This window comes from Gymnogyps californianus, chromosome 8, assembly GCF_018139145.2.
Source record: "Gymnogyps californianus isolate 813 chromosome 8, ASM1813914v2, whole genome shotgun sequence".
Lineage (NCBI taxonomy): Eukaryota > Metazoa > Chordata > Aves > Accipitriformes > Cathartidae > Gymnogyps > Gymnogyps californianus.
Genome location: NC_059478.1, coordinates 15,055,806 through 15,082,339, shown reverse-complemented (window position 1 = coordinate 15,082,339; position 26,534 = coordinate 15,055,806). Strand labels below are relative to the sequence as shown.

The following is a 26,534-nucleotide window of genomic DNA, read 5'->3' as shown; positions in this document are numbered from 1 at the left end:
CTGAGAACAGGACCATCTGTTTTGTTTATAAATGAGTTCTTGCGTTTCTTACAGGGCTACCAGCCTCCAAGGGGCAGTTCCTATGGCCAGGTAAGTATCAGTCAGTCACCAGCCAGTATACAACATGTTTGTGATGTTCCCATATATGTATTGAGAATTCTGTGGTTTCTTGAAATAATATAGTAAGTTCTCATTAGCAGTAAGAGTTGTGAAGTTTTTTTATATGGGTCTGGGAACAATAGGCTCATTGAAGCAGCTCTTTCCCATGTAGAAAGGAGTACATGTAGGTCTCAGCTTTTTGATGCACTATAATATTCAATGTACACAATACTTTACAAGAAAATTCACTGTAGGATGTAGCTGGTGGTCTACCTTTTAAGCAGTCAGGCAGCTAAAGCCCTTTAAAATCTATTTCTGTATTTGAAATGGAGAAAAGGAATATTTGATTATTGAGCTGCTCTTTTTTTTTTTTTTTTTTTTTTTTCTTTTTTCCCCCAGCAGGGTGGACCTGCTTCTTCAGGTGGCAGGAGTGGTTGTGGACAAGTAAGTCCTCTTTCTCCAAACTATTTGAAAACTAGACCCAGGTTTCTTTGTAGTAGTAACATATTTTTCAATAAGTTATATAATGTTTGATAGTTGCAATCTTTTGTTTTCATTGTTACATGGAATTGTCTAGCAGAGAGATCAAAAAAGGCTGATGAAGTGACTTTCTCCCATGTAGTGTTACAAACAGAAGACGGACAAGTAGCGATTCATCTGTCTACTCAGTAAATAGATAAAATCTTTGCTTGAGAATGATTTTTGGATGTTGCTCCATTTAGTTCCTATAGAAAGCAATAGGATCAGAGAGGGGCTCCTGTGGAATAAGAATTAGATTAGTAGTTTTCATCCTGGGTCCATTTCAACTTGTGTTTGCCTACAACGGTATAAAGATGGTGTCTTCAGTGATGAGATCCCAGGTGAAAGGATCATGGATGAGGCCATGATAGTAAACCTATGTTCAAATAAATATATTGGGGAAAACAACGCAATGAAAGAGAAGTATAAATACAGAAATTTTTAGCAGAAGTATTTAGCAGAAATCTTAGGATGGGTATGAGTTAAGTATGAATGGAAATGCATGTGAAAACGTCATAAGAAGCAGTACAACAAGGACACAGTTAACAGCAATGAGACTGATAAACATTGAAGAATGTGTTATTTCCACCAAAGCTGTATCACAGGCTGACTTGTCAACAGAAGATCTGTGCTTTAATAACGGGAGGGTGACAACCAGGGTAGAACTCATTGTGTGTACTGTTTCTCATCCTGTTATCCCAACAGGAAGACCGGCTGTAGCCAAAATATACCCAAAACAGGGAAATGAAAGGCATTGGGCAGCAACCTTGCCTAAGATCTGTGATGGGTGAATCTAGCAAGATTCTGAGGTAGATGGTCACAAAACAGTAACTGTTGATTCCTAAAAGGACTGTCCATAAAAAAACCCAGTTCATCTTTATCAATCAAGAGGAGCTAGGATGATACAGAGAGACATCAATTGCCAGCCTACCTTGCTTTCCATGTGGCACACAAGTAGTCCTGCTTTGATCATCTGTGTGCATGTGTCTTGGTGCTTGTGAGTATGGGAGTGACAGAGGGTAAAGCCACAGACTTAAAGGGTTAAATAAAATTAAACTCACTCTGTAAAGTTTTATGTTGAGTTTTGTTACACTAATTCTCATATAAGAAATTATAAGAAAGCTAATTACTTTGCAAGAAAACGAAAATTTGGGCATTTACCTTTTGGTTTGTTTGTTTGTTTTATAACAGGGTATTTCATACGATAGCAATCCCTGCCACCAGGTAAATGGCCTTCCTCCTCTGATTTTTAAGATGCATCCAAAATTAGTTTTGCCACTAAATCAATTAGTACCAACTTCAGATTCATAGAGTGCAAATCCATGTAATCTGACCAATTATGAGATTAGAACTCACTATCTTCCTATACACAGGAACATCACAGGGGTTTGGAGTCTTTTTCCTCCTTTTTCCTAACATTATGTCTGTGAAATATCTAGCTCTATAGTATTTTAAGGCCAGATTCTGGAAAGAACAAGTCTGCTGCAGAGTTGCTCAACTGGCACTACTTAAATCAGGGCTGGAGCTCACCAGCCTCTCTGTGGACTTTTCCAATCAAAAGTCAGAAAATATTTTAGGACTGCCACTTGAGGTTCCTGAAAGAGCCTGGCTTAACAATTCATTCAGTTTGTGCAGTGAAGTATGGATAGCTACATGTGTATTTGTTACAAGTTTCAGTGTTGGAACTCTAAAAACCACTATCCTAAAAGATGTCTGCTCTGTTTAAAGAAACAATCTCTGTAAATGTTAAAAATCATAAGAAAACAGCAATAGATTATCTCTTTTTTTATTCATGATACTTCTCTTGATTCTTACTGATTTTTCACAATAAATAGAAAAATTGGATAGATTCGTTGTATTAACAAACACCGTGTTTTAGCAATATAAATATATACTATATTTATAAAAATGCAAACAACGCAGATGTTGCCATAATATATTATTATAATATGGTATAGTATATACAATACGTTGTATGTAATATATTATTGTAACTTGAAAGAATAATATATTATATAGATATATAATTATTTTATAATAGCTTTTCAAGTTTTTTTATAAAGAAGAGCTATTTCTTTCTAAAACTAAAGGAAACACTTAAATTTTGTTCTAAAAACTGCTAGAACATTGAAAGATAATACTTTTCATTTCATTTTCCTTTGCCTCTTCCAAATGAAGTCTCAGCCCCATTTTAGTAAATGGCACATAACCCACTCACTTCAATAGCTTAGCATTTCACTGTTCTTATTATGCACTTTTGACACTAATACTTCTACACGTCTCTTCTGATTTCACTTGGAGGAGTTACATTCCTCTTCTAAAGAGGGCATGTTGAAACATACTGAGTGTTTTATTTAATACCTTTTCCTCAAGGTCACTGTATCTCACAGCTTGCAGCTTTCTGTGTAATAATTCTACCAGGGGAATTTTTCATTCCATTTGTATAAATTAGGTTTTCTCCAGGAGAAAAAAAGATACATTCTCTAGAGACTGCTCAGAATGAAACTCATCTGTGTACTAGGCATTACTTAAAGATAAATGTCTGTTGTTCCTTGACATATGTCTCATCTAGTATTTACCTTTGCACTATTGACAATCTATGCTTACTACATTAGAAATCATATCTATATTGCATATCTCTGCCTCTGCTCCTTACTCCTCCTAAGCGAGTATGGTAGCTTTCATTAAAAATAATCCATAGCCAAACAGTAAGTGTCTAAAGCATGCATAATTTTTGTCTAATTTACAGGATGGATCACAGGGTCGTCAGGTAGGTAGCTCTTTATTATCCATTGGTAAAAACTTTTTGAGCAGTTCTAATCCAGGGTGTAGTTTTCTTGCTCATGACGGTATAGACTCTTGCAGAGTCTCCCCAGCTCCAGCCTGTAACTCATTCTCTTCTAACATACTTTTTACCAACCCTGAAATTCCACTTACATAGAAAGAACTCGGCAGCCTAATAAAGCTAGCTCTGTGGATTCTGATCAAATTCAGCTCTCCAGTATTATAACTGTTGCTGTTTTGTTTTCACAGGGTGGATCATACTCCTTACAAAACTATGATGGTAGCCAAGTAAGTACTAGATTATTATTTCCTCCCACTGAGGTTTTACTTCATACAGGTTCCACAATGGCTGATCAATATCCTATCTGCAATATTGTAATATTAATTCTAATTTTTTGTTTGTTTGTTAGCAGAGTGGATCACCATCCTCACAAAATTATGGTGGCTACCAGGTAGGTAGACCTTGATTTTCTCCTGGTAAGAATTTTTATCGTATCTGATAAGTTATCTAGATGTCTAGAAAGTTGTATTTGTCCAAAGGAATCCCAGGCAATTGTTTATTCCAGCTTTACAGCCCCTGAACAAAATCACAGTTTCTTCTGAAGTAGGGTTTATATTTGTTTGTTTTATAGGGTGGGTCCTTCTCACAAAACTATGGTGGTGGCCAAGTAAGTAATGCTCTACTTCCCTACTTGTATATCACTTCATACAAGCTTTAGCCTCTGCTCAAAATCAGGTTTTCTATATCCTAATTTTCTCTGATTTCAGTTTGTTTGTTTGTTTTAAAGGGTGGATCGTCCTCCTCATACAGCTATTATGATAGTCAGGTAACTAGTTCGTTCTTTCTCCTAGTTATATGTTATTTCATGCTAATCTTTGTAGTCCCTGCATCATCTTTCTCAAAGATGTAATAAAACATAATAGTTTCTGTGCTCTTCTTGTTTTGGATTGTTTTTGGGTTTTTTCTTTACTGAAGAATGGAACATTCCCTGTAAGCAACTATTGCAGCCATGTATTTGGCTCCTTATTTTCCTTATAAAGATCTTACTTTAATTTAATTCAGCTTTTTCTTTGCATGAGCCTCAATTCTGTCTTGCGGAGTACAACATCAAAGTGTATTTGTAACAATCCATTTTTGTGAGGAAATAACTGGTATCTGATGTCCTTCTAGGATTCCCAAGATTCCTCAGACGATAATCCCAATGCTTGTGATGATGTGAGTATGCTTTCTCTAATATATTTTCATTACAATATTTTTCATGTAGATGGGAAAATATTGCACTGCTAGATGCAGTCTTGTGAGCAGAATGATCCAGAAAAAATGTTGAGTTCTCACACTAATAGCTGTTTCAGCAACTGTGTGTTTTCTTACTGAAAATTGTCATAATTGTTTACAGATACTTTTGTGCTTTTAAATCCATTTAACTTGATGAAATGAAATATGGATAAAAAGATTTCAGTGGCTTTGCAGTAACAGAAGATTTTGCCTAAAATCTGAGGATACAGTTTACAGTAATTTTCAAAAAAAAGAAAATCCCATAGACAAGCTTTAAATACATACAATGAAAGAAAGAAGAGAGATACAGTGGCAGATATTCCACTGCTTTTCATGTTACACTTCTACCAATCTGAAGCTGCTACTAAAATGTTTTCCAGACTGGAATGGTAGGATTTCAAACTAATTTAGGCAAGGCTGTGGAGGATGTGAGCAACAAATGATTTTTGTTATGTCTGTATGCAGTATCAGAAAGAATCCTGTTTCTGTAAGCTTACTGTATTTAAATAATTCTTAAAGAAGGAAATAATTTATTCTTTTCCAGAATGACACTACCTATAGTGCCAATGGTCAGGTAAGTGCTTTTTTCCTTCTGCAGTATTCAAATTCTTATGATTAATGACAGTGTTAGTAACTGAACACTTCTACATTAGACCTGTGGGCCTCTAATTGTAGTGTATGATTGCTTTACAGTACCCTTCAAAAAGTTAATTAAAGAATGAGGTATTTGATGTTATAGTTCTCTGTACTCGGTCCCTTCTAGCCGTTCTCGAGTCTGCTGCACAATTACTTAAAACTGCACAATACTCCTAAGAATATATACTAACACAAGTTTTTTGTAGTATATGCACTTTGACTGGATAGCTATTTGGGAATTAACAATCTGTGTGCGTGATGCATGTAGCCACCTCAAGCTTTTTCCACTTGTTCTAATTTAAACTCACATACATACTAGTATTGTAAAGTAACATTTATCCCCTGGTAATACTCCCTCTGTCAAGACTTTCCCTCTGTCCTACAAGCAGAAACTGTGATCAACATGGATAGATCATGACCAAGCAAATATACGGTTGTATAAATGAATGACATTTTCCTGTACTTCTTTCTGTTCACAGAAAACCTTTTTCCATCTGTTACAGCCTCCTTTTGTTTTACTGCCATCTAGAGTAACCTTCTGTCATCAGCTACTTGCCTTTTCTTCAGTTGTCAGCCATATACTTTACTGCTTCATTATTTTCCCTATTTTTCCTCTCTAGTATTTTAGTATTGCACCAAACACGTATACTAAGAAGTAAGGAGGCCTTCTGAAAACATCTTTTGTTTTTGCTTGTATTTACCTTGAATGCATTGCATTAGGTTTAATGCAAAAGGTTCTGCAAAAGAAATCCTTCAGCAGCAAGCCCTCTTTAAGAGTCTCATCACTTGCTCCTTTGTTCACAAAAGATGTTATTATTCCCTTGGTTATCCCTATCCAGTGCGTATTGCTGGACCTCATTGTAAAAGAGTTTGCTTCTAAACATTCTCACAAAGAAGGGTGGGGAATGTTCAAAAAAACCAAAAAATATTCATTATACAGATTGTTCTCTAAACCGCAGTGGTTGAGCTGAGGGAGACGCCGCTAAGCAGGAACTTCTGATGAAGGAGTCATAAGGTGAAAACAGACAAAGAATATGCTTTTTAAGACTCTTACTGATAGTAAAAAGATAGCTCTGGACACTTTCCTGTCCCGAAATATGCCACCTTGACAAGTTCAGGCAAATTTTTGCTGAAAGTATTTTGTGTGGATGGCTGCATCTATAAAGTAATAACTGGCTTTCTGGCTCCTTTACAGAGCTCTGGTTGTGCAAAGAGGAAACTTGTTGTTGCCCGAGTAAGTAAATTTTTTTTTTCTTTTCTTTTTTTACTGTTTGTAGGATTTCTGCCCTAACTACACCCAATTTGTCCCAATTATGCCTAATTTTTCCCTAATTATGTTTGTCCTAATTAATATTCTCCTATTTAAGGAAAAAGTAAAATAAAATAGCTTGGCTATTTGCTCTTTGGGTGAATTTACTTTAAAGGAAGTATATATATGAAAAAAAGACATTAAAATCCTGCTATGAGGTATAGGGCAGCTCAAATTTCTGTTCTTCAGGAAGCACGTACAGAGTTGGTCCAAGCTAAAGTTAAAATTAAATGGGTGTCATACAAACAGAGGACAGCTAAAGTTTTAGCTGAAGCAGGATAGAATAATGAAGTAAGAAAGAATAATGTTTGGTAATTTATTGTGCTCAGCATGTTGTGGAGGAGATACAGATATGTGTATTGTATAGCTTAAAGTCAGACTTAGCAGTAGCCTATAAAAATTATGTGCAAATAACCTTTTATTTTATAATAAGGCATTCCTACTCAATGTATGCATTAAAGGGTCTGGAGTTGTTATAAATAAATAATATGGAAAAAAAGAAGGCCTGTCACTGATCAGAGTTTTCATCTCCTAATAGTAAATGTCTTTGTTTTTTACAGGATACATCACATGTTTTGAGCAGAAGAGACTCTGATGTACAGGTAAACCCCTCTTGTCACTTTTTCTGAACTACTTCTGGTGTTACAGCTCCTTGGTGTATTACCTACAAAAAGAAGAATAAGGATCTAGTTTCTACAACAGAGTATTCTGTTTAGGGTTAGGTAGTTCTTTCCCAATAGAACTATGTATTTTAATTTATTAACCTTACAGAAAAATGAGTGATTTCTTGTTTCTTCACAGAACGAGTCTTCTACTTCAAATAGCAGCCACACTAACCTCCAGGTAATAACATAGTGTCTACTGCATGATCTCATTGTAAGGAGCTTTCTGATAAATTATATTTCATTTTTGAAAATTAAGTTCCACTAATTTATCTGTGCTGAAGGATGCTATTTTGATTTGGCAGCATTTTCCCTACAACGTTATAATTTTGCACAGTTGTAAATAATGATAATGGGCCCAGAATATACTGTCTCCGCTGTTCCTTCACTCCACTAAGCAGACAAGCATTGCAGGTGTTTCTTTACATAATATTTTGTAAAAGTTGTTTGCAAAACACAAAATAGAAATACTTTTAGAATCTGTTTTAGAAACAATCCTGCTCTAGTGATGGTAATGGCCAGATATAGAATTCTGTTTCATTTAGACTTCGGTAACAAGGTACATTTTAGTGATTATGTATTTCTGTTACAAAAGTAGGTCCAACTTTCATATTCTGTACACTTATGTACTGCTGTAGTAGTGTATATGTTATAGAATTATGTGAAATTTAACTGATCCAGAGTGGCACCTGATTCTATTTTTCTTAATGTTTTGTACTGTATTGGTACCCATCAGCTTCCCAGAGATCTGGAATCCCACTATGCCCAGCATTATGTAGATGTAACACTAGCATAGTCCTCTGTCTCAGAGACTTTGAAGTCCAATTCAATAGTACAGTCAGATCTCTGAGCTCCAGAGAGTAACAGTTTTCTTAATTTTTCCTGATACCCATTCCTTGTGTATTGTATCCCGTCACTAATTAAGTTTCATCCAAACTTATGTTTTCACACTGATTCGTACAGAGTTCTGAACAGATAATGTTTGTTGGTGCAGGGAAGTAGTACAAAGAGTTTGTCACCTTACTTCTCACTACATAATGTTATACATGTTAGATTCTGATAAAATACTTCTATAAAATATAACTGGTTTCTTCACAGAGTGGATCATTTATTGCAACCGGTGGTGGATCAAGTAGTCAGGTCAGGATTTTCTCTATTTTTATCCAGTCTTGTCCAGATAGCTTCCTGGTAATTAAACTAATTAAATTCAGGAGTCAGAGTTTAAGTCCAGCATGGGAGATTGGTGATGTTATGCATTAAATTGTAAATGAAGTGACCCTGTTCAGATTAAATTTATCTGAAATGGCTCTCTGAAATCACTTCTTAACACTGTTTCAATTTCACATGCAGTTTATTGGTGAGAGCACAATGGTGATTCTCTGTACTCTTGACTACCCAGATAATTCTCTCCTGATGAGACATCTGTCATTGAGAAATGTAGTATCAGTCTAACTTCCAAAGCAAACGTTAAATGTACAGAGCTATGCTGTCCCCTCATTTGTTCTAGGTATAGGAAGGGTCACAGCTACTCTGGAGTCCTGCAGTCTTTCTTCCCCTAAACACAGTTTCACATCAGAAATAAGATTTTATTTTAAACTTCCACAAAGCAATAATTGTTTCCTTTTTTTTAATTTACAGGGTGGTTGCATTTGTCCTGATGGAAGCAATGGTAATAGACAGGTAATTCTTTTTCTGAGTTTATACTTTCATCTACATAATGGAGTATTTTGAATTAATCACCTAGTAAGTATGGACACTTGGGTAACACTAAACATTATTGATAATTTCCTTAGTATGGACAGAATCATATACAATGAAATGGAAGAATGAGTCCCACTTTACTTTAACTGCATAATTACCATTTGGCCACTAACTTTCTGTAACTGTGCTTGGTAATCCAGATGCTCTGTCAGTTGACTGTTATGTGCTAATTATTCATTACTTCCAAAAACCAGAGTCAATATGCCCTGTAGTAACTATGGAATTTAATTGCATCCAGCTTAAGTTCCTTGTCCTTCTCACTGGTGCAATAAAATATTGTGACTACAATGTCAAAATCTGATAAATATTTCACAAGATAATCTCTTAAACCAATACTTAAACTATTCTTTCCCATGAAGATAATCACTGTAATTTCATGATCAGTGGCACTGGATAAACTTTTCTCTTAGGCGATGCCTTCATGCCAGGAAAAAGCCCAAGGAATGCGGTTACATAGGCATTATAGACCAGCTTTATCAGGCTTCTGGCTTCACCTGGTTTTGCCAGGTGAACTTGGATTTTAAAGTCACCTATCTTCTACCTGAAAATTTATTTTTGAAACTTTTATTGAAGCTGTATTTACATGAACCCATTTGAATGGTGTAATATTTTTTTAGTTTTCAATTTCAACAAGAATCATATTGTGGATTATTATTTCTATAAAAAAGCATGCTATTTAAACAAACTAATTGTATAAAGAAATTACTGCTTTCTGAACTTAAATGTCATTAACTTTAACATATATCAACAGTAACTTTGGTTATGTAAAATACCGCCTCTTTCATATAATTGAGGCTGAGCGGTACTCATGACCTACATGTTTTAAAATATAGACTAGTCTATTAAAATAACTAATATTGAAACTTCATCGAGGAAAAACTTTTTTATTTGTTGTGTGATTGTAATGCTGTATAAGCAAATCTATTTACAAGGAAAAAGGTGGACGTCTTTATGCAAGTTTTCATTCTAATAGGGCCTTTTTCTTTGCATGCTAAAAATGGTGCAAAAAAAGGCTTAGTTTCTAATGGCAAGCCACCACAGCTTGGCCGGGGGAGGAGAGTGTACTTAGTTGCTATCAAACAATAATTTTCAACATGAAGAAAATAAGACATCTAATTGGACATTTTAGAAAACCAGTTCTCAGTGCACATGTGTCCACTTTGATACACAAGAGACTTGTATTTCAGTTTGTGATACTGTCAGCTGATAGAATTGATTTATGATAAACTAGGTAGCAGTAGTCTTGATCTTTGTCTTCACCCAACAGTAAAGTTCAGTGATCTCTGCAAAGGAATAGACTGAATTAAAAACCGGACTTACTTTCATTTTCTGTCCAGGGTCAATCCTCTACATATGGCAGTAGCACTGCCTAAGATTAGCATGTAAATGCATTGGCCATGATAGGCAGGTTCGTTCTTCTGAATAAAAAAAGGAAGGTATGGGTAGATGTATATGTATAAACAAACCAGCATTCATAAATCTTACATAAAAAAGACAGTCATCTACTTCCTTGAAGATTCTTCAGCCCAGGAGGAAAATTCCTGCAAAAAGCTTTCTTCTAAACTTAAAAGCTATGAGTTACTTGAAGGTCTTTTCAAACTTGGAAAAGATTATAAATTAAGAGTCAAAGCTATACATATTTAAACCATCTTCTTTCAAAGGAAACAGTGGGTTTCCTTATGTGGATCCCCAAATTCCTCACACTGCAATTATGCCACTTTTTCTTTAAGCTTCATATAAAGACAAGAGCTCAGTCTACAAATAGTCTCTGAGGAAGCAGTCTAACCATAGAACAATACTTTGTCTGTTCTGTATATAAAGGGGATGTGAGAGTAATAATGGATGTTATGTACTGGTAAATAAATAGTCTTCTCCTTTAAGTGGTGAGCTAAAAAAATCTGCTCTCCTAAACCCTATTTACACTTTGGAAGTTCAGTATTCTGGCAATTTTTAAAAACACAGTAAGGGTCATGATCATCTATAACAATATAGAGTCTGCTAGGTATAACATAGGATTCTGTGATTAGAAAGAATAAAATGAAAAGTTACTATTTCTTTCAGGTCTTTTAACCTGAACAGAAAAGTACCTGCTACAGGTTTCCTTATCTCTAACAAATATAACCAGTGTTCACTTTTAATGATTGCAGTAATGACCTTTTTGAAAGCTATATTTTGAAAGAATAGAAATTCAGAAATGGACTCACTTACTTAAATGTCTGTTTGCAAGAAAATAGCTAGTCTGTGTTTTCATTTCAGGGAGCCCCAGGTTCTTCACACAGCATGTATTCTGGTAACCAGGTAAACATTCAGATAAAATGCCCTATTCAGAAGCTCCATCTAAAACCTTCCCTGAAGGACTAGCCAAATATAAACCAGTGACCCATTCTGTCTTCTGCACAGGGAAGGCCTTCCTTCTATCCCGGAGGATCCTATGGACAGGTAGTTGTTCTTCCTCCCTTACCAGGATAACGCAGACTCCCATCATCCTGGTTCCTAGACTCCTGATATTGTGGGTGCTGTGACAGGCTATAATTACAGACCTGACAGTTGTCCCTCAGAGTAGAAAACTTAAACTAACCCTGATGTAACCTAGCGGTGTGAAGCTTGACAGAGAACAGTATGGAATGGTATCTGCAGCTTCCTTGCACAATTCAAATTTCAGCAGGCTAAGAAAATTACTGCCAGAAGACTTCTTCCACTTTAAAAATATTGGTCTTGATTTTTATTTAGGTACATAAACGTTAGCTCAAAATTGGGAGAAAGGGTGTAAAGTGAGAACCAGATACACTGGTATTTAAATACTCATCTTGTCTGCAAGAAATAGCTGGTCTGTGTTTTCCTTTCAGGATGGCCCAGGTTCTTCCCACAGCTCTTACTCCGGTAACCAGGTAAATATTCTGGTCACTGGTGCCTGCACAGGAGCAGTCTAAAAGTCTTCCTTGAGAGAACATTTCGGCTACAAAACAGTACATTTTTATGTTTTCTGTACAGGGAGGGTCTTCCTTCTATCCTGGTGGATCTTATGGACAGGTAAGTGTTCTTTGTAAAGATAAGACAGACTTCTGTTAACCTTCATTCCTATATTCCCCATAGAGTGGCTGTTGTGAAATGTAATACCCAAGAATTGAATCAATCGTTTGTAACTTACAACACGAAGTCTGTCAGAGGAAAACACTAAATTGTGTTTACAACTTCCACAGAATGATCTTTCATCCAGCTAAGAAAATTAGTGATAAAAAGTTCCTTGTTCTTTAACAATATTGGCCTAAAGTGAGAGTCAGGTACATTGCTATTTACACCATCCTGTTTGCAAGAAAATAGCTAGTCTGTGTTTTCATTTCAGGGAGCCCCAGGTTCTTCACACAGCATGTATTCTGGTAACCAGGTAAACATTCAGATAAAATGCCCTATTCAGAAGCTCCATCTAAAACCTTCCCTGAAGGACTAGCCAAATATAAACCAGTAACCCATTCTGTCTTCTGCACAGGGAAGGCCTTCCTTCTATCCCGGAGGATCCTATGGACAGGTAGTTGTTCTTCCTCCCTTACCAGGATAACGCAGACTCCCATCATCCTGGTTCCTAGACTCCTGATATTGTGGGTGCTGTGACAGGCTATAATTACAGACCTGACAGTTGTCCCTCAGAGTAGAAAACTTAAACTAACCCTGATGTAACCTAGCGGTGTGAAGCTTGACAGAGAACAGTATGGAATGGTATCTGCAGCTTCCTTGCACAATTCAAATTTCAGCAGGCTAAGAAAATTACTGCCAGAAGACTTCTTCCACTTTAAAAATATTGGTCTTGATTTTTATTTAGGTACATAAACGTTAGCTCAAAATTGGGAGAAAGGGTGTAAAGTGAGAACCAGATACACTGGTATTTAAATACTCATCTTGTCTGCAAGAAATAGCTGGTCTGTGTTTTCCTTTCAGGATGGCCCAGGTTCTTCCCACAGCTCTTACTCCGGTAACCAGGTAAATATTCTGGTCACTGGTGCCTGCACAGGAGCAGTCTAAAAGTCTTCCTTGAGAGAACATTTCAACTACTAAACAGACTTCTGTTATTTTCATTCCTATACTGTCCTTGAAAGAAGGAAAACTCCTTCTTGAGTGAACCAAAACAATAAACTTTTTTTGTTTTCTGCACAGGGAGGGTCTTCTGTCTATGACAGCAGCAGTGAATCCTATGGTCAGGTAAATACTCTTTTTTTTTTTTTTTTTTTTTTTTTTTTCTTTCTCTCTTTGTATAAAGGGTGCTGAGGGCCAATACCCTGGCTCCTATATACATCTATATTCTGTATTTTGGCTCTCACTATATTTTAATGAAGGTGCTGTTTTTCTTTGCAGAGTGAATTTGCATATACTTTATAAAGTAGCCTGAAAGTTTATAGGGGAGTAAAAAGTGGGGTGCCTCCAACCGTTAAAGCTTATTCTCCTCAACAATGCTAGCTTTGAATTATCTGCAAGATTAAGGTCTCTTCAAAAGTGGAAATAGAATTTGAGTTAAAAATACATTAAATTAATGTTTTACAGGGGCATAACTGAGTTGCTCCATAGCCATTCTGATAACTAAGTAAATATTCATATTTTTTTAAATCTCCCCAGACGGGGATCCCTACAGTAAGTGTCCAAAAAAAAAGTCTGTTTGCAATATGAAAATGATTTATGTTTTCTGAACAGGATGGATTTTCCACATATAGTGGTGCTGGATCTTATGGTCAAGTAAATATTATTTGTCTATGCATCAAAAGCTTAAGCTTGCTGTGTTCTTATGTCCACCGGGTTCTATATTTCAATTATTTTTAAGTGATGACCATGGAAATGCCATTTTACCTTTTGTTTCTCTTCACTTTTATTTACCCTTTTACAACTCCAAATGTTTCCACAATGGAGGGAAGGTGATGCGCTATAGACACTGTCCTGCTAACTGTGCCGCTGTGACTATTCAATGCTTTAACTACTTTATTGTTTATGCATTAGCTCATTCAAAAGGAAAATATTTTGTGCATTTACTTTACACACCTTACTTATGCAGAAGCTGTTGAAAGTCTAGGGGAATGCACATACTGTATTGGAAGTCTGTATTTATTGATGTGAATCTCATTGTGGGATCATTCTGTAGGGACCATCTTACGTTTTGTTTAGCAATACATTTTAACGAGCCAAAGTCATACAGAATTATTTATTAAAAATAATAAGACATATAATCCAGATTGCTTTTTCATAGAAAATTTTGTCGTGTTGCTACTTCTAGTGCAGGATCTAGAAAGAAAGCATAGATAATGGGATTTTTGAATGTAAAGAATGGTTAATTTGCAGAACAACTTTATCTAAAATTTTTCCTTATAAAAACATGTGTTTACAAGGAGGGGTGTGTTTTTAACCTCTTCTGCTCAAGCAACAGGTAAAGTTATGTATTTTTTCTTTTCTTGCACATTCCCTGGTCTAGGTGAAATTGGAGATTCTAAGTGGCTGGTTATTTTTATTCTTCTATTTTATATTCTCCACAAGTATGATCATGTAAGAGTCCTTTTTATATGAAAATAAATGTTTTTCCATTATTTTACAGGATTCACCTTCCATAGGAGGCGGTGAAACTGATGACAGTGTAAGCATTTCTTCTCAAGTATATCCATATCAGAATTTACTACCTTTTAAAGTATCTAGGTGCTTACATGGACCTTTACCTTATCTCATCATCTTATCTTCAAGAGCTACTTCACAGTACATCCTAATCACCTATGTTGTTTAGTAATTTTCTGCAATAACTTTTTGAAATTATATTTTTTCTATAGATAAAGGAAAATGTAGATTGAAATTATGTCACATTATTGTGCTATGGTGTGATAAGGAGTTGGCAAATTAAAATTGCAATTATACAACAGTTCTCACTTGTAACAATCATATATCTTTTGAATCTGCTATTAGAACTAGCACTTACAAACGAAGCTCTTTTCCTTTATTTCACAATTTCCATCAAAACTCAATATTAGTATATGCTCATGGTATACAAAACAATCAGATACTTCTTACCTCCAGCAATTTAATTTGGCTACTTTTTCACTGAGTTAATGTAATACAATAACACTAATTTAACTACAAGAACAGTACAATCAATATGTCAGATCAGCCATTCTTGTTCTTAAGGGTTATTTTTTGTGATTTATTTCCATAAGAGTACATACCATATATGTTTACTATTCTGGACTCTTATAACAATTCCCACAAATTAAGACTTTCAAACATAACTGCTCTTAAAATACAGATTTATTTTAAAATTCAACTTTTCCTTGTCTTTTTGAGAAACCACATCATATTTGACCCTTAATCACTATCTCATTTTATTCTTTTTCTACAATACAACTTCTCTTATCAATACTGCACAGACTAGTTCCCTCTCTTTCTATCTCCAGTTCACATTCCACTTCATTTGTGTTTTTCCAATGCCAGACATATAAGATTCAAGTTCCTTCATCTATATATTGCATAGGAATGGCCTGCTTTCATGTAGTGTGGTGAGAACTGCTTGCTTTTCTGTTTAAGAACATGCCTTTTCTTCTGACTGAAGTATATTTCCTATTAATTCTGGTGAAGCTGTTCGTAAAACTTCCCAAGTTAACTGTCTCATGTTCTCGGAGTCTTCAGTAATTGATTGTACTTTAACTGGATTTCTAATAAGTCTATTTTCCAGTGTCCTGGTTAGTAGGGAATTGTTCTCCACAAATTTATAAAAATTCAGCTGTGCACTTCAGCCACAAGTATAGTGCGTTATTAGTTTCCACGCAGCTTCTGTATCAAAATCTTCTTGTGGATATTCAGCAAAGCTAAAATATGGTACTACAGAGGGCCCCAAGGCTCTCTGAAAGAAACTAAGGTATAACAACATTGCTGTGTACCACTGAAGTCTTACAAGAACCAAGATAGCTTTTAAAGTGCTGCTGTTTTCCCCTGTAGCATTCTAAGAGGAAATAACATAGATTGAGACGTGAACTCATTCCTTTATTACGCTATATCAGGATTGAGCTTTCCAAATAAAGAAATGCCATTCTCCAGAAATGAGCAGAGAAAGAACTTGAAAGAATGATGCTTATTCTACAGCAGATGCTTATCGTGCATCTTCAACCTTTCCAACAAGTAGTAGTTTTCTTTGCCTTCCACCCTTGCTTAGAAAAATACAGAAATATTTGCCATGCAATAACTAGATTCTAATATTTTTTTAGGATTCCACCTCACCATCTGGCAGCCAGCAGAGTGAACCGGTAAGCACTCCTTCCTTACGTGTTGCCAGGGTGTCTGCCCCAGTGCTTGGCAACTGCTAGCCACCTAAATTACATCTTGTGTGGAAGCTGGCGTTGCAGCTTCCAGTGTGGGATAGAAAGTCCTCAAGCACAGAGGGAATGAGGATATGGTTAAAGTGTTAAAGTACTGCTAGAAATCCCAACTGATGCTGAGGTGTGCTCTTGAATCTCAAACTCGCATTACAAACACAGTACCACAATTTACTTGTTCAGGTTCCTGCGCTATTTTACTCATTGCCTGACTGCAAAAGGCTTCAATACCGTTGATTTGTCCAGCATTTATTCTAAGTTAAACCCTTTGCTTTGTTGTGCTGTATGACTTACAAGGGCTTCCGTTTTCCTGTGATTTTTATATGGCACCCATTTTATTTATTCTTGTGAGAAGTAAATGACACAGACTGAGAAATTTTGTTGGACATATAAGAACTCTTTAATCGTTGTATCCAAAAGAATATCTTTCACCAAAAGAGCAATTATCAACAGGCATGTGCTGTTTTATAAAGAAAGACCTTTTTGTTGTTGTTCTTGAACAATCCATGAGAGAAAATTAAGGGATGTGGAGAAGCAAGAAGGAGTTCAGCTTCCATCCTGATGTTTCCATTCTATAAAAGAAAGGAAGTTTTTGGTTTTTTCATGCAATTTCAATACATTTTTCCAGGATTTTTATTCCCCAGGAGGCAGCCAGTCAGGTGGACATGTAAGCATCTATTTTATTCATTATTTGCGGTTCCCTTCCAAAATGGCTGTTCTATTTAAAAATTATCCTGACGAGTAAATTATACCCAACTGTTTATCTCCTAGAATTTCTCATGACATCTGGCATAATGTCTTGTGAAACCAAATGGCAAACTGTTTTTAAAAAAAAAAATTTAAAAATGTGTGTATGACTATTCAACAACATAGTCTTGTTTTCCTGAAGCCACTTTAAAAAAAATAAATTGGGTCTACTTTTTGTAGGGATCATCTTCTCAAGGTGGTGGCTACTACAGTGGACGGGTAAATACTAACTCTGTATTTTTGACCTGAAGTATCTGTTATACAAAAGCTTGAGTCCTCATATTGCATTACAGCAATTTTTTTATCTGGAAGAAAGATTCATTTGGTACTCAAACACCTTTTCCTTATATATCTCTACTTAAAAGTCCAAGTGTAAGCAGAGTGGTCTTGTATATATAACATGTATTAACTGATGTTCTAACACCAGGAAACAAATTAAAGTAATAAATATTTGGTATTAATTTATACTTTTAAAATATAAATTAAGTGATTTTTATTTTTTTCAGGACTCATCCTCATCTGGAAGCAGCCAGTATGGTGGACAGGTGGGAAATTTTTCTTCAGTGTTGGTTTCCCCCCCCCCCCCCCCGCCTTGTACATATTTCAAGAAAATATTACCAGATTGGTAATACCTAAGTTTCCAGACTGCTGTGGGGGGGGGTTGTCCTCATTAATCTTTCTGTAGATAAAATTGGGTTCTTAACCAGATAGATCTTTTCAAACATAATTTAGAGAGTAAAAGACAATACATTGTAATCAAATATACATGTCAAACTTAAAGAAAATCTTTTAAATGAAAATGTAACTTTTACAGGGTTCAACTTCTTCAGGAGGCAGCCAGTCTGGTGGACAGGTATGCTTTTCTTTCTCCACACCATTCAGTTGTCCTAGTGTCAGGCCCTCACAACTTACTTTGCTTATCTTTCCTTCGCAAGAACTGTTTTCCTTCACCACTGTCCTTTTTGCCGAAAGCCCCAGCAACTCGTTCTTTTTCCATGTTGTTCAGACATCCCGCAGGCCAGAGCAGCCAGTAGTAACTGTCTGAATGGCAGTTGTATTTGAGCTTCTGTACCTGCTTTGGTGCTAAACATTTTTCTTCTTACACATTTCATGCAGATTGAATGTGGAAAGTGAGGCACTGAGTGGTGAACCCCTGGTCACCTCTCAGTTAGTTTTATCAGAGTAGAAATCACCTGTTTTCTGTAACATCTGTAGCATGAGAGAGTATTGCATGTATTCCAGGTGCTCTGGCCTCTTCAGGGGAAAAAGACCCAAAATATTTTCTGTAGTAGTACTCAGAATTTTTTACTCATTCTTTTGGTGAATAAGGTTTTTAAGGTAAAGATTGTAGATAATAAATTTGAAGATAACAAAATTAGAAGTTTTTTGCCCCGTCAGAGCAATAAGTGCAGGAATAGTTGCACAGGATGAAGAGAACAAAAAAATAGACTAATTTCTAGAAGTTGGGCACTTGGGCAGTTATGAGTGTAACTTTATGGCTTGCATACCTGGGATGGTAGGAGTAATTTGAGTTGTAACTGGAGTCCCTTTCAGTCTTGTGCTCTTGATATCTTAAATGTTTTCTGCATTCTTTACAGGGTGGATGTGATTGTTCTGGGGGAAGTTCTGTAAGTGTTATTTGTTCATTATACTTTTTCTTTTACTAAATTATTTAACTGGAAAATTATCTGTGGTCTTATTTATTTCTGACTTATTTATTTGAATGTACTCTTAATTCTATATTCATTGTTCCTTTGGTGACTTACATATTACTGACTTGGTAGGAGTTATTTCTCATTATGCCAAGATGAAGAATTTGGAATCATAGAATCATTTAGGTTGGAAAGGATCTTTAAGATCATCGAGTCCACCCATAAACCTAACACTGCCAAGTCCACCACTAAACCATGTCCCTAAGCACCACATCTACACGTCTTTTAAATACCTCCAGGGATGGTGACTCAACCGCTTCCCTGGGCAGCCTGTTCCAATGCTTGACAACCCTTTCTGTGAAGAAATTTTTTCCTAATATACAATCTAAACCTCCCCTGGTGCAACCTGAGGCCGTTTCCTCTCATCCTGTCACTTGCTACCTGGGAGAAGAGACCAACAGCCACCTCGCTACAACCTCCTTTCAGGTAGTTGTAGAGAGCAATAAGGTCTCCCCTGAGCCTCCTTTTCTCCAGGCTAAACAACCCCAGTTCCCTCAGCCGCTCCTCACAGGTCTTGTGGTCTAGACCCTTCACCAGTTTTGTTGCCCTTCTATGGACATGCTGCAGCACCTCAATATCTTTCTTGTAGTGGGGGGCTCAAAACTGAACACAGTATTCGAGGTGCAGCCTCACCAGTGCCGAGTACAGGGGGACGATCACTTCCCTAGTCCTGCTGGCCACACTATTCCTGATACAAGCCAGGAACCCCCAAAGTTGGCAGCAAGGTGTATTCTCTGAGCAGTGACTTTCCATTACCATACAGTATTTACAGAGATGTGTATCTCTTCTCAAAAAAAAAAAAAAAAAAAAAAAAAAATTGATTGCATTAAGTAGCAGAATTAATTGACAAAAGACCTATCATGAAGGGAAGCTAAAATAATATCAAGTCTACAAAATTGCCAGCCATAAAAAGTTGTCTCAGAAATCAATGTTTACCAAATAATAAAAAAACAAAACTGAGCCACTTCTCATTTGTGCTTTTAAGTCTGTATGAAATTATTTAAAGACTGTGAAATAGGGTAATACATGCTTTCCAAAGCAAATCATATGTGGTCAATCAACATGTAGGATGCGAAGGACATTCCTGCACCTTGGGTAGCATTCTTATTTTCTAGGCAATGAGTCATGGGTAGATACAAAATGTTAGTTTGTGATGTATGGTCTTCCAGGCCAAAAAAGACTATTTGCTATCTTGGCAAATTAAGAAAAGTGAGTGAAGTGTAAGTATAATCTAATTTCAGACTGTGATATTTTTCCTTTAAAATATCATAGAACAGGCATTCTAAAGTTTTTTGTTTCACTTTTAGTTTATGATCAAAGACAAAGCCTAATTTTTCTTTTCTTTCCGCCCCACCCCCCCCCCCAGGGTGGATCCCCTACCTTAGTCAGAAGTGATTCCTCTGCAAATGTAAGCAATGTTCATCAGCTTTTAAGTGTGCCCTGTGTTTGTTTTGTCAATATAATGGCTAGAGAGGTTAAAAAGAGTCAGTACCTAATAGAAGTCAAACACTTGTGAAAATAACCTACCTTAGTTACAATTAAAAATACACACAGGACATTCATGGAGCACTCAGTTTCTCTGTCCATTTGAAGTAGTATTCATTCAAAGAGAAGTCTTTGAATTAATAATGTTGTTTGGCACAAACGCAGGTACATAACAATACAAATATTTACTTCGGGAGTCAGTTCCATTGGCTTCCTTGGAATTATGTCAAAATATCCCCTAAGGACATGGATTTATGTGTTTGTATTCCTCTTAGATCATTTACTGCAAGAAAGGTTAGTATTCTTAGATCAGTAATTTAACAATGCTAGCCCTCTCATATGGATAAGAACTCTTTTGCAGGAGAGACTTGTTTACAGCGTTCCCAAGACCAGTTCTGTTTATCAAGTGTTAGAAAGTCATGGCGTGTATGTCACTGGAGCTCTGTATGTGCTGCACTAAAGTGAGAAAAAACATTTGGGTCTTTTTGTATCTAGCAGAGAAGTCTATGGCATTGTTGCCAGACTGCTAACTGATATAAAGCTGGCTTGGACAAAGCTACATAAATGTACCATACAAAAATTAATATTACATGATAAATAGGACTGGTCTTGTGCTCCCTTGTAGGAAGGAGGAATGTGTATATATCTACAGTCAGGAAAATATTCTTACCCACCTGTGTTCTACGTCCTTCATATTATTGATGTTGGGATTTGTTTCCTTTGAAATTTCCAATTGGACTGATTTTTTTGTTTTTTACTGACTTGGCCGTCGTTGGACAGCAGTTCGGAATCAGGGATTGTATATAAAGATTGAGGGAACATAGTGGCTGTGTCTACATTGACAAGTACTGCAAACTGCTAGGATTGTTTTACTCTATAGAGTGAAATAGTCAGTGGTGATAAACTGATGGCCACACTATACACATTTCAGGAAGGGTTTGCTCTGGTCTGGTCCCATGCACCCAAAGTCCATTTACTACCTGAATGCATTAAGTGTGCCCCTAGAGAGCATTCTACAGTTTAGTTTAATCTGAAAGGCATCCAATTAATTCACTCTGAGACCACTCCATGATGCAAAACAAACTACAGTGAGTGGGGACTATCAGGAGTTTTGTCTCAAAGGCACACTCCTGATCTGTACTTTAATGCGTAGATGCACCCAGTACCTCAGCATGGGAGAATGGCTTTTGCATACTGAACATAGAACTTAGTTCTCCCCCAACTATATGTTGCAGTCTACCTCAGAACATTGTCTTTAATACCTTCTTTACAGGGCAATTGAAAAGTCATTTTACACAGTTAAGATTCCTTATGAAGGACACATTGCTGATAGATGCTTAACATTATATACTAAACACAAAACAGTTTCATTTCTTTATAAGCTTAGCAGATCTTGTGGAAGCTCAGTACTCAAAAGGTGTGTAGTACTCTGCAAGAATGAATACTAAAAGCTTCTTGTAGCGATGTCATTCTTCAGTGTGCTGATTTTAAACTGGAAGAAATAAGCTGCCTATCCTTCAATCAGATCCTTTGAAGTGAAATAACTGGTATTTTCTTTCTGAAAGGGCTCTGGAGGCAGCCATTCTGGTGGACAGGTACACACTAAATTTTAGATGTATTAACAAAGTAGGGAAGGCTAGATTTTACATTTTGAGTGGATTTTAAACCCAAGTAACAAATTTTAGAACAGAAATTTATATACTGCTGTCCTTCAAGAAGTTTTGCTTTAAAATAGTTCGATGAGAGAAAAATAACTGGTTTCTTTTTTTTTTTTTTTTTTTTTTTTTTTTTTTTCCCCTTCCCAGGGCTCATCTTCTGGAGGCAGCCAGTACAGTAGCCAAGTAAGCACTCATTCCAACATTCCAAAAGGAGAGCCAGCTTGCCGCTTCCGAAAATGATGGTTATTCACAAACTCAAATTAAATTCAGTTTTTATATGGGAACTATGTTTAAAGAGCAAAAACTCAGTAAAGGAAATTCATCATTGAGTTTGATATGTCCTAAAAATTATAGACGATGGCTTTTTTAGCAAATAGTGTCCTTGTTTTTGTGAAACTTGCATAATGAAGCTCACACAAAAAATAGGTGTGGGGAAAGAATGAATCAAAATGTAGCATTTTTGATTCCTAGTGGACCTAATGCCATTAAGAAAAACAAATCCTATCTCCCCTCTTTAAAGACACTTCTTGTTGTATGAGGTTTCAGTAAACTCGCTTAGTTTGGTTTTCAGAGTCCTGTTAGGTAGCTTATCTTTTCCTGCTAGCTTTGGCCCAGGATTCAGCTTTCCAATAAAGAAATGCCATTGTCCAGAAATGAGCAGAGAAAGAACTTGAAAGGATGCTGCTTTAACCTTCCCAACCAGTCACACAAACAAAGCAGTAGGTTTTTTTGCCTTCCACCTTTGCTTAGGAACTCAGGTATTTCCCCAAGTTACCTTGTAAGGCTTGAACTCCTAGTTATTAAAGCATACTGAAAGTCCTGCTTGCCTGCCTTCACTCTTACCTTGCTCTCTTGCTCCTGTTGTCCTGGGAGAGTCATGTTTTGATTAAAGGAAACTCTACAGCAGGTAATTCACTTATTTGGTATTCTTTACAGGATTCATATTCCTCTGGAGCCAGCCAGTATGGTGGACATGTAAGTTCTTACTTTTAATATTTTATATATATATTTTTTTTACCATTATTTGACTCTTATCAAGTAAAGGATTATCCAGATAGCTATCGCAATTTAATATTTCAAGAAACTTTATAGTGATCTATTGTCTGTAGTAATAGTGTGAATTCAAGGAAGACAAAAATACAGAGTTTATCCTGGGAAGATTACAAACGAGCAGCCAAATAACAAAATACAGATGTCTGTGCTGCTCGTCTCCATGAATTAGATATTCAGAAATAACTGATTTTCAATATTTTTCCAGGGGTCGTCATCGTATGGAGGCAGCCATTATGGTGGACAAGTAAGCATTAATAGTCCCCACTTTTGTAGTTTTGACCTATGCAAACTTGTAGTTTATTCATTGTCTACATGGCTGTCTACCTTAGCTTTACTTATCTTAGTCTAAAATCTTCTTAGTAAATCTTTCTCTGTAGCGGTCTGGTGCTACTGTGATTAAACAAAACAAGTTCAGATGAAGACCATTATTTAAGACTAAGAAAAAATAGAATGTGAAATACATGGCTGACTCAATTGGCTCCTGAAATTTGCAGGACTAGAGGTCACGTCTTTCTGAAATAAAGTAGTACTTCATGAAGCTGACCAAAATTTTTAAAAGCCTCATGAAATGATTCTATGATTCTATGAAATGGGTGTAAAGAAGTTCTCCGTTTCCTTTTTTGTTGATATTCAGGGTTCACCTTCCTCAGGAGGCAGCCAGCATGGTGGACAGGTGAGAATTCTTCCCTTGTAGTGTTTACTACTTTATCCAAGAGACTTGGTAGTTCTCTGTGTAAAAGAATATTTTAAGGAGATTGATTTATTTTTTTCCATGTTCTATTTAATTTGTTGCTAGGTATATAGTAGTTATAAACATATGTGATACAAAGCTACAGGCGAGTTTTCAGGAGATGTAATTTCTGATGCATCATAGTAAATGCAGATGAGTCTCACTCCTTTTTGCACAGTCTGGTTCAGTCCACTCACAGTTTTGCACTAAAAGAAACTGGGTACCTCCCCTTCATATGGAGCATGGTTTAAAGGAGTACTGTGACATGGATATAGAGATCATTTAATTCTTTTTGTTCAGGGTTCACCTTCTTCAGGAGGCAGCCAGTATGGAGGACAGGTAAGAATCTCTTCCTCTGTAGTCCTTATCCTAACACCCAGCTTCTATATCAAAACTTGGTACTTTTCTGTTGACTGAAAAAATAATATTTTGAGTAAACTCTGTTAATCTGGTAATAGCTGATCAGGTATCTAAAGATATATGATCTGAAACAATACAAAAACTATGAAGGGCCAGTATTTCTGTTGTATCACAGTAAATGCAGTTCTGGCCTTGTTCTACCCTCCAACCTACCCTCCTCATTCTGGACCCATTTCCCTTCTGCTGCTGTCATGGTTTCTTAGCTCTGACAGTAAGGAGTGCCTGGAAGCAGATTGCATTCCTCCTTTACCTCAACCTATGGAATACCTCACTTTCTTCAGCAAAATGCAATATCAGAATTGATACCAGAGAAGCAGTATGTCTCAGGAGGGGAACAGAGGAGAAGGTCAGGAGTTGTTAAGAGGTGTTCCATGCCCTTGTGAAATGAAAGATGATGGGTAGGGTTCCTAGTGCTGCCTAGTGGTATAGCCTTTAATATGGAGTGAAATCCACAACAAACTTGTCCTTGGCCTCTGAAAACATTTACTGTCAGATTTATTGGAGAGGGAATCGGAGGAGAAAGAGATTTTCAGTCTAAATACAGTCTCCCGAAACTAGGTATATAATCCTAATAGCTCATGATCCGTATTATGGAAGATTTGTATGTTACAGACCATCCCTAATTTGCATAGAACACATAAAAGAATAGGTTGAGTGTTTATCTTTCCGTAATCTTTCATTGTACAACAGAGAAAGAAAATAGTCTTTCTTTCAAAAACCCTTAAAGAAGCTTTTTGATAGAGAAATAATTGGCACCTTTGCTTCAGGGTCCATCTTTCTCAGGTGGCAGCCATTATGGAGGACAGGTGAGAATTGTTTTTCTATTTATGGGTTGTTTTTTCCATTGTTTACCTTTCTCTTTTTCTGTTTTGTGAAAAACAGAATATTTTATAAAGGAGTGGCTTAGAGCAAAACAGTGTTTAGGCAGAATAGATGAATATATGACCTTCTGCCATGTCAGCCCACTCAGGAAAGTAAAACATAGGAGGCTGCCGTGAGCACACAATCCAGTGCAGCAGCACTACTCACACCTGCCTGAAGCTGACTTTGATTTAAACTTCATTGTTCTGTTTAAACAGTAGCCTTTGTAAAGGCCAATAGATTTCAGTATGGTTATAAAGGAAGTGTTCACATTCCTGTGATACTTGAATCCATGGAAGACAAATAAAAGTGTGTTTTTCTGTGACAGGTTGTAAGTTAAAGAATGTGCAACAAATATAAATGCTTTCTTATTTCTTTAGGGTATAGCTTCTTCAGGAAGCAGCCAGTATAGTGGACAGGTAAAACTTCTACTTTCATAGTATTTGCAGTTTTGGTATACAGTTCACTAGGAAAACTGACCCGTAGTTTTTGCAAAAAAGCAACATTCTAAGAAAGAATAGCTTTAAGCCAAACTGAGTGATGATTGCTAAGTATGGGTCTGCCTGGTATGTCAGATCATGATATGAGCAAACGATACAGGGGCCTGTGTGACTGTTCTTTAAACAGATCATGGTTCTAAGAAGCCCATTTTTGTTGTTATGTTTGAACAGAAGCAATTTGACAGACTAAGGACCACAGAGAACAAGTGAGGATGTTACTCAGTAACACAGAAATAATTAGTTACTCATTTTTTCCAGGGCTCTTCTTCAGGAGGCAGCCAGTCTGGTGGACAGGTATGCTTTTCTTTCTCCACACCATTCAGTTGTCCTAGTGTCAGGCCCTCACAATTTACTTTGCTTATCTTTCCTTCGCAAGAACTGTTTTCCTTCACCACTGTCCTTTTTGCCGAAAGCCCCAGCAACTCGTTCTTTTTCCATGTTGTTCAGACATCCCGCAGGCCAGAGCAGCCAGTAGTAACTGTCTGAATGGCAGTTGTATTTGAGCTTCTGTACCTGCTTTGGTGCTAAACATTTTTCTTCTTACACATTTCATGCAGATTGAATGTGGAAAGTGAGGCACTGAGTGGTGAACCCCTGGTCACCTCTCAGTTAGTTTTATCAGAGTAGAAATCACCTGTTTTCTGTAACATCTGTAGCATGAGAGAGTATTGCATGTATTCCAGGTGCTCTGGCCTCTTCAGGGGAAAAAGACCCAAAATATTTTCTGTAGTAGTACTCAGAATTTTTTACTCATTCTTTTGGTGAGTAAGCTTTTTACTCTAAGTTTTAAATGAGAAATTAGAAGACTGTATTTAAAAATTTGATCAGTAAGTGCACAGCTAGCCTGAAAGGACAGTGGAGAGAGAAAGAAACTACTTTTTCGATGGAGCTCGGTGAGTCTATGAGCCGGATTTTATAGTCCATTTTCTTGCAGTAGCAGAATGTGACTTTGATTTACTAATGCAGAGGCCTCTTCCAGTCATAGACTCAGGAA

The 26,534-nt window shown here is 36.5% G+C and overlaps 1 protein-coding gene across 1 annotated transcript in view; it reads left to right on the top strand.

Annotated features, from left to right (window-relative positions):
- Positions 1-26,534, top strand: part of LOC127019090 (hornerin-like) — a 56,185-nt gene that overhangs the window by 21,993 nt on the left and 7,658 nt on the right. The window contains exons 25-64 of the mRNA XM_050901007.1: positions 55-90; positions 499-543; positions 1,810-1,842; positions 3,368-3,388; positions 3,652-3,690; positions 3,813-3,854; positions 4,035-4,070; positions 4,191-4,229; positions 4,574-4,618; positions 5,223-5,252; positions 6,510-6,548; positions 7,184-7,225; positions 7,425-7,466; positions 8,384-8,425; positions 8,924-8,965; positions 11,303-11,344; positions 11,447-11,485; positions 11,893-11,934; positions 12,038-12,076; positions 12,390-12,431; positions 12,534-12,572; positions 12,980-13,021; positions 13,196-13,240; positions 14,616-14,654; positions 16,267-16,305; positions 17,003-17,041; positions 17,302-17,340; positions 17,628-17,666; positions 17,936-17,974; positions 18,720-18,749; positions 20,200-20,241; positions 21,884-21,913; positions 22,124-22,159; positions 22,913-22,951; positions 23,235-23,273; positions 23,664-23,702; positions 24,060-24,098; positions 24,947-24,985; positions 25,421-25,459; positions 25,799-25,834. Of these exons, the coding sequence (XP_050756964.1) occupies positions 55-90; positions 499-543; positions 1,810-1,842; positions 3,368-3,388; positions 3,652-3,690; positions 3,813-3,854; positions 4,035-4,070; positions 4,191-4,229; positions 4,574-4,618; positions 5,223-5,252; positions 6,510-6,548; positions 7,184-7,225; positions 7,425-7,466; positions 8,384-8,425; positions 8,924-8,965; positions 11,303-11,344; positions 11,447-11,485; positions 11,893-11,934; positions 12,038-12,076; positions 12,390-12,431; positions 12,534-12,572; positions 12,980-13,021; positions 13,196-13,240; positions 14,616-14,654; positions 16,267-16,305; positions 17,003-17,041; positions 17,302-17,340; positions 17,628-17,666; positions 17,936-17,974; positions 18,720-18,749; positions 20,200-20,241; positions 21,884-21,913; positions 22,124-22,159; positions 22,913-22,951; positions 23,235-23,273; positions 23,664-23,702; positions 24,060-24,098; positions 24,947-24,985; positions 25,421-25,459; positions 25,799-25,834 (1,545 nt within the window). The remainder of the gene's footprint in view (positions 1-54; positions 91-498; positions 544-1,809; positions 1,843-3,367; positions 3,389-3,651; positions 3,691-3,812; positions 3,855-4,034; positions 4,071-4,190; positions 4,230-4,573; positions 4,619-5,222; positions 5,253-6,509; positions 6,549-7,183; positions 7,226-7,424; positions 7,467-8,383; positions 8,426-8,923; positions 8,966-11,302; positions 11,345-11,446; positions 11,486-11,892; positions 11,935-12,037; positions 12,077-12,389; positions 12,432-12,533; positions 12,573-12,979; positions 13,022-13,195; positions 13,241-14,615; positions 14,655-16,266; positions 16,306-17,002; positions 17,042-17,301; positions 17,341-17,627; positions 17,667-17,935; positions 17,975-18,719; positions 18,750-20,199; positions 20,242-21,883; positions 21,914-22,123; positions 22,160-22,912; positions 22,952-23,234; positions 23,274-23,663; positions 23,703-24,059; positions 24,099-24,946; positions 24,986-25,420; positions 25,460-25,798; positions 25,835-26,534) is intronic.